The 17242-nt window shown below is 53.0% G+C and overlaps 1 protein-coding gene across 2 annotated transcripts in view; it reads right to left on the bottom strand.

Annotated features, from left to right (window-relative positions):
• Nucleotides 1–17242, bottom strand: part of TRABD2B (TraB domain containing 2B) — a 117408-nt gene that overhangs the window by 72234 nt on the left and 27932 nt on the right. Inside the window, exons 3-4 of one of the 2 annotated variants that reach the window (XM_055084635.1) lie at nucleotides 16553–16647; nucleotides 14095–14416 (exon numbers count right to left, since the gene is read on the bottom strand). The exons of the other annotated variant lie outside the window; for it this stretch is intronic. Of the exons in view, the coding sequence (XP_054940610.1) occupies nucleotides 14389–14416; nucleotides 16553–16647 (123 nt within the window). The 3' untranslated portion in view covers nucleotides 14095–14388. Of the gene's footprint in view, nucleotides 1–14094; nucleotides 14417–16552; nucleotides 16648–17242 lie in introns of those variants that run through there. 2 annotated transcript variants of the gene reach the window in all.

Below are 17242 nucleotides of genomic sequence, written 5' to 3'. Positions count from 1 at the left end.
CGATGCAGGGGAACCGGGTTCGCGCCCCGGTCTGGGAGGATCCCACATGCCGCGGAGCGGCTGGGCCCGTGAGCCATGGTCGCTGGGCCTGCGCGTCCCGAGCCTGTGCTCCGCGAAGGGAGAGGCCACAACAGTGAGAGGCCCTCGTACCGCAAAAAAAAAAAAAAATAAAATAAAACAGTCCTTGAGGGCAGTACTATCATCAGTCCCATTTTACAGATGAGGAAACTGAGGCAGAGAGCCTACAGTCCCACCGTCCGTTTGCCTCTGAAGCCTGGTCACCTAACTTCTCTGCCCAACTCTGTTGCCTCTCCCCAGCAGTCTCCCCTATGACTATATCTTTCTAAGCCACGGTTCTTCAGATCTGTGTCCCCAAGGTCCCAGAAATGTACTAGAGGAAACAGTAAAATATTCTGAGAAAAAGTCCCTGCAAATCAAGACACAGCATTTTGGATTTCATGCATTCATTCAAAAAAAAAAATACATATACTTGGGGACTTCCCTGGCGGTCCAGTGGTTAAGACTTCCCCTTCCAATGCAGGGGCTTTGGGTTTGATCCCTGGTCAGGGAGCTAAGATCCCACATGCCTCACGGCCAAAAAACCAAAACATAAAAACAGAAGCAACATTGTAACAAATTCAATAAAGACTTAAAAAATGGTCTACATCAAAAAAAATCTTAAGAAAAAAAAAAAACATATATTTATCAAAGCTCCTGGAATGGGCCAGGCATGGGGCTTACATCATAGTGGGAGAGACAGAACTACAACAAGCAAACACATAAACACTGTGATTTCAGGAAGGGACAGATGAGACAAAGGAAGGGAGAGGAAGGTAAGCGGTTAAGGAGTGTGGGTGGGGGAGACCATTTAAACCCAGTGGCCCCCTCACATGTCAAGGACCAGCCACGCCAGCACCAGCGGAGAGAGCTGCGGGCAGATGAGCTGCAAGTGCAAAGGCCCTGAGACAGAAATGAGTTTGGGGAGCCGAAGAAACAGCAAACACGGAGTGAGGACAGAGAGGGGAAAGCAAGGGAGGAACATCTGATGAAGCTGGAGAGGCAGACGGGGAGCAGATCAGGTAGAGGCCAGGTCTGGTTCTATTCTGTGTGTGATGAGAGGCTTTGCCAGGTTACAAGAGGAGCGAGAGAGGAAGGCTGCAGACAGGCAGGAAGGCGACTGAGGTCAGCTGCAGAGGCTGCCTTGGTCACCCTCAGCCTCTGCTGACCCACCCAGAGTGGCAGAAAGACACCCCCCCGCCAACCTCAGCCGCCAACACTTGGATGTGTGAACGTGGCAAGGTGTCTACCCACTTAGAGGTTCCGTTTCCCCATCTGCAAAATGGCAGTGGCGAGAGGGGTGCTGGGGCTCACCTGAGACCTAAACCTCGGGCCTCAGTCCAGTGGGGAGGAGGGCATCACTTCTGTGGGCACAGTTCCTGGCACAGAGCATGGCCTCAACACACACCAATGGACTAGGGCTCCAAACAGAGGATCTGAGGGATCACAGGGGCATGGCAGCCCCAGAAGACGTGTGGGGCCTGCTAGGCTGGGCTGGACCGATCAGCCAGGGCCCCAGGCGTCTCCTTCCCTTCCTTCCTAGCAGCCAAGTCAAGCGGGCAGCGGCAGGCCCACTGGACCAAGGGCAGACAGGCGGGCGGGCAGGCGGGGGTGAGCTGTCGGGCACAGGGAGAAAGGAGGGCATTGTCTGCCGAAACCCAACCGAGGGGCCAGGGTCACAATGCGAGGGATTCTTTAGGGAGAAACAGACATGGCTTTCTTTCCACCAACTGCTGCTAAAACAGCCCATTGGATTTGATTCTCTTCCATTCCGTCCCAAACAAATGATAAATAAATAAACCTCGGTGAGCTCAGCTTGCCAGAGCCAGGACCCTGGGCCCAGAGCAGACTGGCCGCCATCCTCCCAGGGCGAGCATCTCCCATGCCAGGTGGGCCCGCCTGCGTTCTCACTGCCAGGTGCGTGGATGAGTCTGCAGGGGGCAGGCTCTGGGTGGCGGCCTGAGGGAGTCCCTCCAGATGTGAGGCGGAGCTGGTGGGCTGTGCTGTCCTCAAACCCGAGGGGACCAGTGGTGGAGAGGGTGGGGAAGCACATCACAGGAGGAGGTGGGGCCTGGCTGCAGGAAAGCAGATGGGCAGTCCCCGGTGGGACCAGGTCAGAAAAGGTCCCAGCATCTCCTGACCCTCATGTTTGTGGGAGGTTTGCTCTGGAGTGATTTCACCGGCACGTCTGCACCATCCTCCCAGACGCTCAGCTAGGTGACAGAGCAGCAGGGCTCCATTCCCCCCACTTGATAAACCAGGCAGCTGAGTCCCAGAAGTGACGTGTCTTGCTCAAGGTCATAAGGCAAGGTAATCACAGGATGCCAGAGGTCTCCCCAGCATCCTTGTTTTCCAGGTGGTCAAACCGTGGCGTGGAGCAGTCACCCTACTCAGACACTCAGCATGACAGGAGCCTTCTCTCGACCCCAGGATTCCTCCCCTGTACTCACTGCCCCTCGGAGAAGTGAACTACAGCCTCATCTGAAGGTGCCGGACATTGTGCCACATGCCACCGTGAGGTCCCCCTCAGTCTGAGGCCCCACCATGTCTGTGTTCCCGTCTGGCCCTGGTTCTATGCTCCTATCAGGTGCCCGCCCTGCTTTCCTTCCTACTTGTCTAAACCCTCCCCGTCACTGAAGCCCCAGGTTTACCTCCGCCTCCAGGAAGCCTCCCAGCTCACTCCCGCCTCCCCAAACCTAGCACTCCTTGTAGTCTCTGCTGCCCGTCCAGACAGCTGGGCTCCACTTAGACCCCGGGGCAAAGACATGAGGCGGCCCTTAGGCGGGGTGCAGAGGGCAGCCACACCTACACTCGCCCCACACCAGAGTACATCTGGTCAGCTCCAGGCCTCTGGTCCCACCCACTCATTGGCTGTTGTTCCCTGTATCTGAGACACTTTCCCCGCTTACTCCTCAAGTCAAACTCCTCCTCCTCTAGGTCTCCTTCCGGGCACCCAAGGCCCTCGGGCACACTCTGTCTCCACACCCACCACCCACCGTGGGGCTCATGTGCATGTCTGTCTCTCCCACTATCGGGTGAGCCCCTCCAGGACGGGATGTGCAGGGCGGAGGGCGGAGCCATCCCCGGGGCTCCTGCAGTCGGCGCCTGTCTGCTCACTCAGGATTTGCTGAGACCCTGATGAGTGAGAGAATGACCCTAATCTTATATTTATATAACTGTTCTCCCACATGACTTGTCTCCTGCCTGGGGGACACTGTGACCTCCCCAAGGGCAGGTCCAGTCTTTGTCTTCTGGGCCTTTTCTGCTGTTAACTCCAAGGGGGACAGCCTGGGTGTCCTCTCATTCTGCAGTGACAGCAAAGGGACTCTGTCGGGTCCTCACTCCCTACCCCAGGTTCCTGCTCAATCCACAGGCCACTCAGCAATCCCCTGCTATCACACAGGGCTGGGGCAATGTTTGCTTTGCTCTAGTTTTCTTAGTCCCTGACCGTGCGTAATTGAAAAACGCCACAGAGGACAGCCCTAAGAGCCCAGGAAAAAATGGGACAAAAGGAGGCGGGCACGCAGGACTTCTCCCAGTGCAGATGAAGCACAGAGGGGCCTGGACCGACTCCAAGGAAGAACCAGCGGCTCTTTGAGAGAAATCAGGACAGCTGAAAATTGAATACATACGTATGTGCAAAAGCCTAATTCCTCTCTTGGAGTTTTGGAGAGACACTTTCATAGCTTTTCATGACATCATGTCAAATGTTTCCAGGCATCCAAGACCGAGTTTGGCCTAATACTGTGTATTCAAGTCACACGGTCCTTTGCTCTTACAATCACAGGGCTCAACAGGACACAGGACACTCCTTCGCACTCTAGAAGGCTCACTCTTGCCTCTTTTCAGACAAAAGCAAACCTCTTCTAGTTCCAGAGGCCTCCAGGGCTGTGGGATGGCCAGATATCTAACGCAGCTCTGCACTTAGAAGAAAATTAGTCTCGGTGACATACAAGAAACACACAATCAGGCAACCTGTAACCTACCGGCTTGAGCTAGTTACTTCACCTCTGTGAGCTGCCCGATATTATTAAATAAAACGAAGCTGATGAATCAGTACATGAGTCAGTATCCCAAGGTTGCTCTGTGGATTAATGAAACAAAATACTGTTTGTGAAAGTGCCAAGCCTTGTGCTTGGCTTCAGAAGACACTTAGAAAACTGAATTTCTTCTTCCCTTACTTAGTCTGGGGTCAGTGGCTGAGTAGAGCTGTACCCCTGACTTCAGTGCTCTTTCCAGTAAATGGCTCAGCCTCCCTTTCGGTGTTCAAATGACTGCAGAGGCTTGGACAATCTGAGTTTCATTGGAAGGAGCTCTGAGCAGTGATCGGTTTCTCCTCTTTCAACAGTCCTCATTTTACAGATGGCTACAATCCATTCAAACAGGTATTTTCCGGGACCTCCCTGTTATAGGAGACATTCAGGTCACAGCTACAAAAGATTGCAGAAACCAAGTTAGAAGGAAAGTCGGGTGAGGGTCGCAGCCTAGGTACGGGTGGACAGAAAGTGATGGGCAGCTTGGAGAGGAGGGTGTGGTTCCGGCAGCTGGTGCCATGGGGGCTGTCCCCTCCATCACACTTCCTCTCCTCCCACCTGCCACCCAGGCTGCAGCCTTGAAGGCCACAGCCGAACAACCAGGTATCTGTCCAGGCCCCTATTGTCCCCAACTCCCTTCTCATGGGAACTCTCCTCAACCAGCCGACACCAGTTCAGTGGCCCTGTGTGCTATCCAGGGCACCACCGGGGGAACAGGCCTGCAAAGCTCATGTCTGGCGGGGAGACCCTCCACAAAGCAGGTAATTGCTCTCTCATCTGATAGGTGCATGGAGAGGAGGGGGAGGGGCTGCAGGGATGCAGAGGAGGGAGGAACTGAACCGGCGCTTGGGGCAGGGAGCTGCCGAGAGTTTTCCAGAGGAGAGAATACCTGAGCTGGCACTTGACGAAGGTCATGCGGTTGCACTGTGGTGCTTGCATGTGTGTGTGTGTGTGTGTGTGTGTGTGTGTGTGTGTGTGTGTTGGGGACAAGGATTGCAGCAGAGGGGCCGGCCTGGGCTAAGCTGCAGAAGCCCTCCAGGCTGGGCACAGGGGGAAGCTGTGCTCTCCTGTTTGCCTCTGATGACACCTCTGGCCACTATGAACGCATCCTCTGAGATGCTGCATCTCCTCTCCCTCCCCTTGGCCCCAAGGATGGCTGTTGTCCCAACTTCTGTCACTGGTCTCCTCTCTTTCTCTCTGGGCTTCACCTCTTCCCCGCCTGTGGCTTCAGCTCTGCCTTGAATTCTCCTCTCTAGCCCAGGCCCCACTCCCTAGGGCCCCTGCCTGATGGCCTGTCCACTGGGGCCCTTCACACCCACCTTGAGTCCTACGAGATGGAAATGGAACTCATTTCTGCGCACAGCTGGCCTCCCCTCCAAAACGGGGACCACCCCTATACGCACACCTTCTGTACCTCATCAGACGCTAGGCCCTAGGTCTTGTTGCTTCACAATGTTTCTCCCATCTCTCCTTTCCTCCCTGTTCCTGCTGTCTCCACCCAGGCCTCTGTACTGTCCAGGCTATTCACCGCAAGGTTCAGTTAAGAAATCTCCTCCCCCAGCCTCATGCTCCTTCCACCACCCCTCCTGAGCCTCTCCTATGATCCAATTGTCTGCAATACAGTCATACAGAGACTCTAGCCGCATCGGGTCACTGTGACAATGCTTGCAAAACGTCCAGCGCTCTTTGTCACCAGCTCGGTTCCAAGGCTCCCCTGCCCTGGCCTTGGCTCCTGAGCCTCCTCCCAGGATTCTCCCCTCCACACACAGCCTCCACTATGTTCCAGGCCCACACGTGTACTCAGATTCCTGGACCTTATCAGGCGCAACCCCACCTGCATCTTCACTCTGTTCTCCCCCTCTGCCCAGAATGTCTCAGTTCTGGTCATCCAAGTCCTGACCATCCTCCCAGCCTCCATCTCAACTCAAGGCCTTCATCAAGCCCCTCTATACTTCCCTCCTATTCGGGATGTGGGTGACTCTGTTCCTGTGGTCCTCAGACCAAGCCCTGCCAGGCTGGAGTCTGCTGATCAGCAGTGCCAGTAGCAGGGGCTTATGGTCTGGCTGCGAGAGACCTGATTTCGGTTATGGCTGCCAGGAGCTCTGGGCAACTTGTATCTACTAGGCTTTTGCCTCAGTTTCCCTACTAGGTACTCAGATAAACCCTTGAACCCTAGTAGGCTCTGGACCGCCCTACCTGACCTTGCCTGTTTCCTGGATGCTGTTTGCTAAACTCCCACCCATTCCGTAGGAGTTTGTGTGTGTGTGTGTGTGTGTGTGTGTGTTGGGAGGGTAGGTGTTTGTTCCTTAGAACCAGAACCAGGAGGAAGCTGCTGGCCATCCGATTTCACCTATGACCTCCTGCCTCTACTTCTGTAGAAACCCACCCACCAGATAAGACCTGAGGGCTACAGAGAGCCACAGCTTCAGAAATCCACTCAAACTGACCACAGCCCTCTGAACAATCTACTTCCAACTGCAGCTGCCCCTCTCCTCCCACCCTTCACCCCTCTAGAAACTGAGCTGTCCTATAGGTCCTGACAACTCCCCCCTCTCCAAAATAATAATAACATGAGAAAGAGCTAATATTTAATTAGTACTTACCCTGTGCCAGGCCTGGTTCTGAACACTTTACATATATTGATTCACTTAGGCCTCACAGCAACCCTTTGAAGTAGGTACTATTCTTCCTCCACTTGATAGATGAGGAGATGAAGAGGTGACATTAGTACAGGAACCTAAGCACTCCAGCTTCAGAGTGTGCGCTCTTTACCTCTCTGTTTCTCCCCATATCCCATCCCACCCAGCAGGGCCACCGCACACGCTAGTGCAGTCTGACCCCTGCCCAAAAGTTTCCAGCCAGGATGAGCCGTGCATCCAGCAAGGGGCCCCATGCATGCAGAGGAAGGGCTGTCTGCATCTGTGCCACACAGAGACACCATGCAGGTGGGCCTGCTCCTTGGCCGTGAAACAAGGTAAGCCTGGCTGCTGCTTTACCTCTGAGTTAGAAGTGAATTTCTGTAATTCCAGTATCCATGCATTCACTCAATAAATACTGATTATATGCCTGCCACTGCTTAGTACTAGCTGTGTCCATCTCAGGGCAGTGAGCACAGACTGACTGAAACATTCGTATGCGATTACCTGATGGACCCTCTCCAAACAGGGATTAACAGGCTCCTGAGAGAAGGGGCCATCTCGCAGACAGGGGCCTGGCAATATGCATTCACCGGACGTTCAGGACATGCTTGTTAAGGACACGGACAGACAGCAGATGACATTTGGATGAGGCTTGGATGGTCTCTACTGCCTCTGCCCCCAGGTAACAGGTGATAAACAGAGAGACCAGAAGGCTGGGGACTAGAGCCCATCCCTCCTGACTCCCCACTTCTGGAGCTGCGCTTTGGGGAAAAGGAAAGTCATCGCCCCACCAAAGCACTTCAGAGAAAAAGAGCAGGTCGGTCCTTTTTTTTTTTTTTTTTTTTTTGCGTTACGAGGGCCTCTCACTGCTGTGGCCTCTCCCTCCGCGGAGCACAGGCTCCGGACGCGCAGGCCCAGCGGCCATGGCTCACGGGCCCAGCCGCTCCGCGGCATGCGGGATCCTCCCGGACCCGGGCGCGAACCCGTATCCCCTGCATCGGCAGGCGGGCTCTCAACCACCGTGCCACCAGGGAAGCCCCTGGTCCTTTAAATAAGGGCATGAAGAGCCGTGAGAGCAACTTCAGTTAATCCCAAATGTGGGAAGAATTCTGAAGGTCAGAGGAATAGAAAAGGTAAGTCAAGAAAAAAAAGTTGGCATTTAGCAGTGGAGATAAACTGAGTTGATAAAATGGCCTTTGAACACTCGGGTTATTTATTTATTTGCTTCCAGTTCTTATGCGGTTGTTAATTCCAGCTAAAATCCCCCAGTGCCCTGCTCACATGTGTGGTACATTATGTACCCATCTGGCAGCAAAACAGACACCTCCCCTAGCAGCTGTGCTCTGAGGTTTCAAACACACTTACATGTTTGTGTCACAACAACAACACAGAAAAGAATACCCTGGAGTTTACTGCACTCACTCTCTGGCAGGACTGCTAGTTAACAGTGTCTTGTCTGCGGTTAGGAGTTCAACAAACTGGAGGCAAACTGGGGCCAGGCCCAAAGCTGGGCTAATTGAGATACCGTGTGAAGTGAAAGTGACAAGGCAGAGTCAGGGAGAGACACGGCGGGGGTAACCGTGAGGCTGCCATCTGAGGTCCCCTTTGCAAGATGAAGGTAATTTGTTCTGGAGGTTTTTTTTCACATTCCCTCTGCTTGAACAAACCCTGCTGAAAAGAACTCCTGCTCTGATTGTCCATGGAAAGGTTCCCTGGAATGTTGGACTAAGTCTCTGGAATGTATAGATTTAACGAGCCAATTTGGAAATTAACAGAGATGGAAAGGGAGCATTCTGGTTACATTGCACACAGAATCACTACCTGAGTAAGCGCGGGGGGGCCAAAGATACCTCAGAGCTTCCACCGAGAGGGCTTAGCACTTTCCAGACCTGAATCTTGGCCACTCTTCAAGTTTAGGGTTGGAAGATCACCCTTCACCCGGCAAAGATCACCCACAGTGTTGTTGAGAGAAGGACACAAACTTCATTAGGAACTCTGAAACGCTGGAGACATGGTTTCCAAACTTTTTACTGAGCAAAGACCCTCCCTTCCCACCCATAGCCTGCTGACCATCATGTTTTGCAGTATTTCCCCTATTGAACAAACGGCAGCCCTGTCCCAAATGATTTTGTCAAGGTGCTGGCCCAGTCTTCCAACCGGGAAACAGAGTTTGAGCCAAGGATACTGATGTATTTGGGGGTTAAAGACTTGACATCTGAGTTATCTTTGCAGTTTTGCTTCCAATAAATATTCCTTCAGTTGTTTGTTTGTTTAATATTGAACAGCCTTCGGATTTCAACCAGCACCTTCTACACAGCTGGGGAACTCGGGGTCAGCCTGGGCTTGGTCACTTTATCCTGTTTCTCTCACGTTGCAGATGAGGCGATGGGAGTGCTGGGAAGGAAGACAACATACCCACCAGGTACAGAACAGGCGGGGCACCTCAGAAGCCCTGCCCGGGCCGGGACTGGGGGTGCTGGCCCCGACCACAGGCAGACACCATCTCTCTTCATCCCAGGGTTCTACCTAACTCTTTAGATCTTTTCCCTCCATGCAGGGCACCGAGCCATCTGACTCTGTCTTCAAAGAATAAGTCTTTTTGTGTGGAGATGTATTCAGGACTATAAGCACCTCACATGATTCTTCCTCGATAGCCTTTGATTTTTCTTCCAGGACTTGATCAAGTGGGTTCAACTCAAGCATCAAGGCCAGGTTGTGGTTTCAACCCAAAGTCCCTGGGGGGGCGGGGGGGGGGTGGGTGCCCCTGACAGATGGGGGTGGGGCATGATGAAAGGGGTTCCAATGAGGGCACAAGTCTGACTTTTCTGGGAACTTGGGGGCTACGCCTCTGCATTCCAAGGTGATGGGGGGACTTCCCTGGTGGCGCAGTGGTTAAGAATCCGCCTGCCAATGCGGGGGACACGGGTTCGATCCCTGGCCCGGGAAGATCCCACATGCTGCTGAGCAACTAAGCCTGGGAGCCACAACTACTGAGCCCGCGTGCTGCAACTACTGAAGCCCGCATGCCTAGAGCTCATGCTCCAGAACAAGAGGAGCCACCACAATAAGAAGCCCTCACACTGCCATGAAGAGCAGCCCCTGCTCGCCACACCTAGAGAAAGCCCGTGAGCAGCAACGAAGACCCAAACGCAGCCAAAAAAAAAAAAAAAAAAAAGTGATGGATGGGATATCTGGCAGGGCCCACGACCAGGTTACAGAGCCAGACTTGCAATTAAGCATCCCACATCCTTGCAAAAGACCTCCTCTGAGACCAGAAAGTCTAGTGAATGCCTGTGGAGGATGTTGGGGTAGAGGGAGGGAGAGCCTCGGTGAGAGCTGACATCTGACTGTGCTCTCCCTCCCGTGTCCCGAGGATGGCTGCCCAGCTGACCCTGGTCCTGCCCCTTCCCCAGCCCAGATCCAACTCCTAACCTTGTCTGTGGTTACGAATTCAACACATTGGAAGCAAACTGGGGCCAGGCCCAAAGCTGGGCTAATTGAGATACCATGTGAAGTGAAAGGGACAAGGCAGGGACTTGAAAGGGACAAGAAAGGGACTTCTGGGGGAGTCTGTTTCAGCAGGGCTTTGTGTGTGTGTGTGTGTGTGTGTGTGTGTGTGTGTGTGTGTGTGTGTTGGGGACAAGGATTGCAGCAGAGGGGCCGGCCTGGGCTAAGCTGCAGAAGCCCTCCAGGCTGGGCACAGGGGGAAGCTGTGCTCTCCTGTTTGCCTCTGATGACACCTCTGGCCACTATGAACGCATCCTCTGAGATGCTGCATCTCCTCTCCCTCCCCTTGGCCCCAAGGATGGCTGTTGTCCCAACTTCTGTCACTGGTCTCCTCTCTTTCTCTCTGGGCTTCACCTCTTCCCCGCCTGTGGCTTCAGCTCTGCCTTGAATTCTCCTCTCTAGCCCAGGCCCCACTCCCTAGGGCCCCTGCCTGATGGCCTGTCCACTGGGGCCCTTCACACCCACCTTGAGTCCTACGAGATGGAAATGGAACTCATTTCTGCGCACAGCTGGCCTCCCCTCCAAAACGGGGACCACCCCTATACGCACACCTTCTGTACCTCATCAGACGCTAGGCCCTAGGTCTTGTTGCTTCACAATGTTTCTCCCATCTCTCCTTTCCTCCCTGTTCCTGCTGTCTCCACCCAGGCCTCTGTACTGTCCAGGCTATTCACCGCAAGGTTCAGTTAAGAAATCTCCTCCCCCAGCCTCATGCTCCTTCCACCACCCCTCCTGAGCCTCTCCTATGATCCAATTGTCTGCAATACAGTCATACAGAGACTCTAGCCGCATCGGGTCACTGTGACAATGCTTGCAAAACGTCCAGCGCTCTTTGTCACCAGCTCGGTTCCAAGGCTCCCCTGCCCTGGCCTTGGCTCCTGAGCCTCCTCCCAGGATTCTCCCCTCCACACACAGCCTCCACTATGTTCCAGGCCCACACGTGTACTCAGATTCCTGGACCTTATCAGGCGCAACCCCACCTGCATCTTCACTCTGTTCTCCCCCTCTGCCCAGAATGTCTCAGTTCTGGTCATCCAAGTCCTGACCATCCTCCCAGCCTCCATCTCAACTCAAGGCCTTCATCAAGCCCCTCTATACTTCCCTCCTATTCGGGATGTGGGTGACTCTGTTCCTGTGGTCCTCAGACCAAGCCCTGCCAGGCTGGAGTCTGCTGATCAGCAGTGCCAGTAGCAGGGGCTTATGGTCTGGCTGCGAGAGACCTGATTTCGGTTATGGCTGCCAGGAGCTCTGGGCAACTTGTATCTACTAGGCTTTTGCCTCAGTTTCCCTACTAGGTACTCAGATAAACCCTTGAACCCTAGTAGGCTCTGGACCGCCCTACCTGACCTTGCCTGTTTCCTGGATGCTGTTTGCTAAACTCCCACCCATTCCGTAGGAGTTTGTGTGTGTGTGTGTGTGTGTGTGTGTGTTGGGAGGGTAGGTGTTTGTTCCTTAGAACCAGAACCAGGAGGAAGCTGCTGGCCATCCGATTTCACCTATGACCTCCTGCCTCTACTTCTGTAGAAACCCACCCACCAGATAAGACCTGAGGGCTACAGAGAGCCACAGCTTCAGAAATCCACTCAAACTGACCACAGCCCTCTGAACAATCTACTTCCAACTGCAGCTGCCCCTCTCCTCCCACCCTTCACCCCTCTAGAAACTGAGCTGTCCTATAGGTCCTGACAACTCCCCCCTCTCCAAAATAATAATAACATGAGAAAGAGCTAATATTTAATTAGTACTTACCCTGTGCCAGGCCTGGTTCTGAACACTTTACATATATTGATTCACTTAGGCCTCACAGCAACCCTTTGAAGTAGGTACTATTCTTCCTCCACTTGATAGATGAGGAGATGAAGAGGTGACATTAGTACAGGAACCTAAGCACTCCAGCTTCAGAGTGTGCGCTCTTTACCTCTCTGTTTCTCCCCATATCCCATCCCACCCAGCAGGGCCACCGCACACGCTAGTGCAGTCTGACCCCTGCCCAAAAGTTTCCAGCCAGGATGAGCCGTGCATCCAGCAAGGGGCCCCATGCATGCAGAGGAAGGGCTGTCTGCATCTGTGCCACACAGAGACACCATGCAGGTGGGCCTGCTCCTTGGCCGTGAAACAAGGTAAGCCTGGCTGCTGCTTTACCTCTGAGTTAGAAGTGAATTTCTGTAATTCCAGTATCCATGCATTCACTCAATAAATACTGATTATATGCCTGCCACTGCTTAGTACTAGCTGTGTCCATCTCAGGGCAGTGAGCACAGACTGACTGAAACATTCGTATGCGATTACCTGATGGACCCTCTCCAAACAGGGATTAACAGGCTCCTGAGAGAAGGGGCCATCTCGCAGACAGGGGCCTGGCAATATGCATTCACCGGACGTTCAGGACATGCTTGTTAAGGACACGGACAGACAGCAGATGACATTTGGATGAGGCTTGGATGGTCTCTACTGCCTCTGCCCCCAGGTAACAGGTGATAAACAGAGAGACCAGAAGGCTGGGGACTAGAGCCCATCCCTCCTGACTCCCCACTTCTGGAGCTGCGCTTTGGGGAAAAGGAAAGTCATCGCCCCACCAAAGCACTTCAGAGAAAAAGAGCAGGTCGGTCCTTTTTTTTTTTTTTTTTTTTTTGCGTTACGAGGGCCTCTCACTGCTGTGGCCTCTCCCTCCGCGGAGCACAGGCTCCGGACGCGCAGGCCCAGCGGCCATGGCTCACGGGCCCAGCCGCTCCGCGGCATGCGGGATCCTCCCGGACCCGGGCGCGAACCCGTATCCCCTGCATCGGCAGGCGGGCTCTCAACCACCGTGCCACCAGGGAAGCCCCTGGTCCTTTAAATAAGGGCATGAAGAGCCGTGAGAGCAACTTCAGTTAATCCCAAATGTGGGAAGAATTCTGAAGGTCAGAGGAATAGAAAAGGTAAGTCAAGAAAAAAAAGTTGGCATTTAGCAGTGGAGATAAACTGAGTTGATAAAATGGCCTTTGAACACTCGGGTTATTTATTTATTTGCTTCCAGTTCTTATGCGGTTGTTAATTCCAGCTAAAATCCCCCAGTGCCCTGCTCACATGTGTGGTACATTATGTACCCATCTGGCAGCAAAACAGACACCTCCCCTAGCAGCTGTGCTCTGAGGTTTCAAACACACTTACATGTTTGTGTCACAACAACAACACAGAAAAGAATACCCTGGAGTTTACTGCACTCACTCTCTGGCAGGACTGCTAGTTAACAGTGTCTTGTCTGCGGTTAGGAGTTCAACAAACTGGAGGCAAACTGGGGCCAGGCCCAAAGCTGGGCTAATTGAGATACCGTGTGAAGTGAAAGTGACAAGGCAGAGTCAGGGAGAGACACGGCGGGGGTAACCGTGAGGCTGCCATCTGAGGTCCCCTTTGCAAGATGAAGGTAATTTGTTCTGGAGGTTTTTTTTCACATTCCCTCTGCTTGAACAAACCCTGCTGAAAAGAACTCCTGCTCTGATTGTCCATGGAAAGGTTCCCTGGAATGTTGGACTAAGTCTCTGGAATGTATAGATTTAACGAGCCAATTTGGAAATTAACAGAGATGGAAAGGGAGCATTCTGGTTACATTGCACACAGAATCACTACCTGAGTAAGCGCGGGGGGGCCAAAGATACCTCAGAGCTTCCACCGAGAGGGCTTAGCACTTTCCAGACCTGAATCTTGGCCACTCTTCAAGTTTAGGGTTGGAAGATCACCCTTCACCCGGCAAAGATCACCCACAGTGTTGTTGAGAGAAGGACACAAACTTCATTAGGAACTCTGAAACGCTGGAGACATGGTTTCCAAACTTTTTACTGAGCAAAGACCCTCCCTTCCCACCCATAGCCTGCTGACCATCATGTTTTGCAGTATTTCCCCTATTGAACAAACGGCAGCCCTGTCCCAAATGATTTTGTCAAGGTGCTGGCCCAGTCTTCCAACCGGGAAACAGAGTTTGAGCCAAGGATACTGATGTATTTGGGGGTTAAAGACTTGACATCTGAGTTATCTTTGCAGTTTTGCTTCCAATAAATATTCCTTCAGTTGTTTGTTTGTTTAATATTGAACAGCCTTCGGATTTCAACCAGCACCTTCTACACAGCTGGGGAACTCGGGGTCAGCCTGGGCTTGGTCACTTTATCCTGTTTCTCTCACGTTGCAGATGAGGCGATGGGAGTGCTGGGAAGGAAGACAACATACCCACCAGGTACAGAACAGGCGGGGCACCTCAGAAGCCCTGCCCGGGCCGGGACTGGGGGTGCTGGCCCCGACCACAGGCAGACACCATCTCTCTTCATCCCAGGGTTCTACCTAACTCTTTAGATCTTTTCCCTCCATGCAGGGCACCGAGCCATCTGACTCTGTCTTCAAAGAATAAGTCTTTTTGTGTGGAGATGTATTCAGGACTATAAGCACCTCACATGATTCTTCCTCGATAGCCTTTGATTTTTCTTCCAGGACTTGATCAAGTGGGTTCAACTCAAGCATCAAGGCCAGGTTGTGGTTTCAACCCAAAGTCCCTGGGGGGGCGGGGGGGGGGTGGGTGCCCCTGACAGATGGGGGTGGGGCATGATGAAAGGGGTTCCAATGAGGGCACAAGTCTGACTTTTCTGGGAACTTGGGGGCTACGCCTCTGCATTCCAAGGTGATGGGGGGACTTCCCTGGTGGCGCAGTGGTTAAGAATCCGCCTGCCAATGCGGGGGACACGGGTTCGATCCCTGGCCCGGGAAGATCCCACATGCTGCTGAGCAACTAAGCCTGGGAGCCACAACTACTGAGCCCGCGTGCTGCAACTACTGAAGCCCGCATGCCTAGAGCTCATGCTCCAGAACAAGAGGAGCCACCACAATAAGAAGCCCTCACACTGCCATGAAGAGCAGCCCCTGCTCGCCACACCTAGAGAAAGCCCGTGAGCAGCAACGAAGACCCAAACGCAGCAAAAAAAAAAAAAAAAAAAAGTGATGGATGGGATATCTGGCAGGGCCCACGACCAGGTTACAGAGCCAGACTTGCAATTAAGCATCCCACATCCTTGCAAAAGACCTCCTCTGAGACCAGAAAGTCTAGTGAATGCCTGTGGAGGATGTTGGGGTAGAGGGAGGGAGAGCCTCGGTGAGAGCTGACATCTGACTGTGCTCTCCCTCCCGTGTCCCGAGGATGGCTGCCCAGCTGACCCTGGTCCTGCCCCTTCCCCAGCCCAGATCCAACTCCTAACCTTGTCTGTGGTTACGAATTCAACACATTGGAAGCAAACTGGGGCCAGGCCCAAAGCTGGGCTAATTGAGATACCATGTGAAGTGAAAGGGACAAGGCAGGGACTTGAAAGGGACAAGAAAGGGACTTCTGGGGGAGTCTGTTTCAGCAGGGCTTCTGACAAGGTACCTGATACCTAAATGTGACCTCACACCCTCTTCCTACTTCAGTCCAGGGGAAAATGGGATCCCACCTTCCTTCTTGACATGATGTGTTCTGGGGTTGGCTTGAGGGAGCCTGAGTTCCTCGCGCTTCTAACTGCTCAGGGCTTGAGGTCATTGAGAGCTGGGGTTCTCAAAAATGGCTTTTGGAAACATGTGGCCCCCGAGTCACAAAGAATAGAGCAGGGAAGGAAGAATTCCCCTCTCTCAACTCTTCCCATCCTGCCAGGAAGACAATTTTGTAGGCAGACACTCCTCTCTGTTTATAAAGGGGGAAAGAACCCAAACAAATAAAGCCCAAGCTGCACTTGGCATCACAGCCACGCGGAGCTCTACGTGTCGCTTGAACAACTGTTTGGCGCTGTTTACAAAGAGGCCTATTAAATCCTTTTGAATGCCAGCGCAGGGTCCTAGGGTCTGAGTCCCATGTAGTGACTTGGCTGTAAATAGCAGGGAGGTGGCAGGGCTGCACATGTGACATCTGGCAGCACCATCCAGGCCATGGGAACCCAGGCGGCTGCTCCCCAACGCAGACACAAGCAGCCTAGAGCCCTGCACATGCCTTCTGGAAGGCAGTGGCCTACACTCGTCGGTATTTACGGCCTTACAGCTGGGCTCTTGACTTGCCCGGCTGTCATCTGACACCAAAGGAAATGTCGCCCATTTCTAGCTGTTTAAGATGAAGGGCTCACCTTGGGAGCCAGGGAGGGACACATCGGCACTCAGCTGTCAATGTGAATGACAGAAGGAGGTGCTTCCCAGACTGCCTGATAAACTTGTGGCAGAATCCTCAGTAATTCAGACACACCTGGTACGAGGGTGGCTTTCTTAGTCAGCTCGGGCTGCCAAAACACATACCATAAACTAGGGAGTACAAACAACAGAAATATGTTTCCTCACAGTTCTGGAGGCTGGAAGTCCAGTATGTCCAGTATGGCTGAGTTCCAGTGAGGCCTCTCTACCTGGCTTGCAGACGGCCACCTTCTGGCTGTGTCCTCATGTGGTAGAGAGAGAAAGAGAGAGAGAGAGCAAGCTCTTTGGTGTTTCTTCTTAAAAGGACACTAATCCCATCACAAGGGCTCCATCTTCATGACCTCATCCAAACCTAATTGCCCCCAAAATGCTCCATCTCCAAATACCACCACATTGGGGGTTTAGGATTCAACCTACAAATTTTGGGAGGATACAAACATCTAGTTCACAACAGTCACTAAGGTGAATTGCAGGATGCCATGATGTGTATACTTATATTTTGATAACACAGCTTTGTCCAGTCTTAAACACAGATTTTAAAAATCAACCATGTTGACCTTTCAAATGTATATAGTTCAGTATACATCAATTATACTTTAATAAGTTGAAAAAAAATTTAAATTTAAAAAGCAGGTCAGGGCTTCCCCGGTGGCGCAGTGGTTGATAGTCCGCCTGCCGATGCAGGGGACACGGGTTCGAGCCCCGGTCCGGGAAGATCCCACATGCCGTGGAGCGGCTAGGCCCGTGAGCCATGGTCGCTGAGCCTGCGTGTCCGGAGCCTGTGCTCCGCAACGGGAGAGGCCACAACAGTGAGAGGCCCGCGTACCGCAAAAAAAA

This window comes from Physeter macrocephalus, chromosome 4, assembly GCF_002837175.3.
Source record: "Physeter macrocephalus isolate SW-GA chromosome 4, ASM283717v5, whole genome shotgun sequence".
Taxonomy (NCBI): domain Eukaryota; kingdom Metazoa; phylum Chordata; class Mammalia; order Artiodactyla; family Physeteridae; genus Physeter; species Physeter macrocephalus.
Note: the sequence above shows the minus strand (reverse complement) of the source record. Positions and strands in the feature narration are given on the sequence as shown.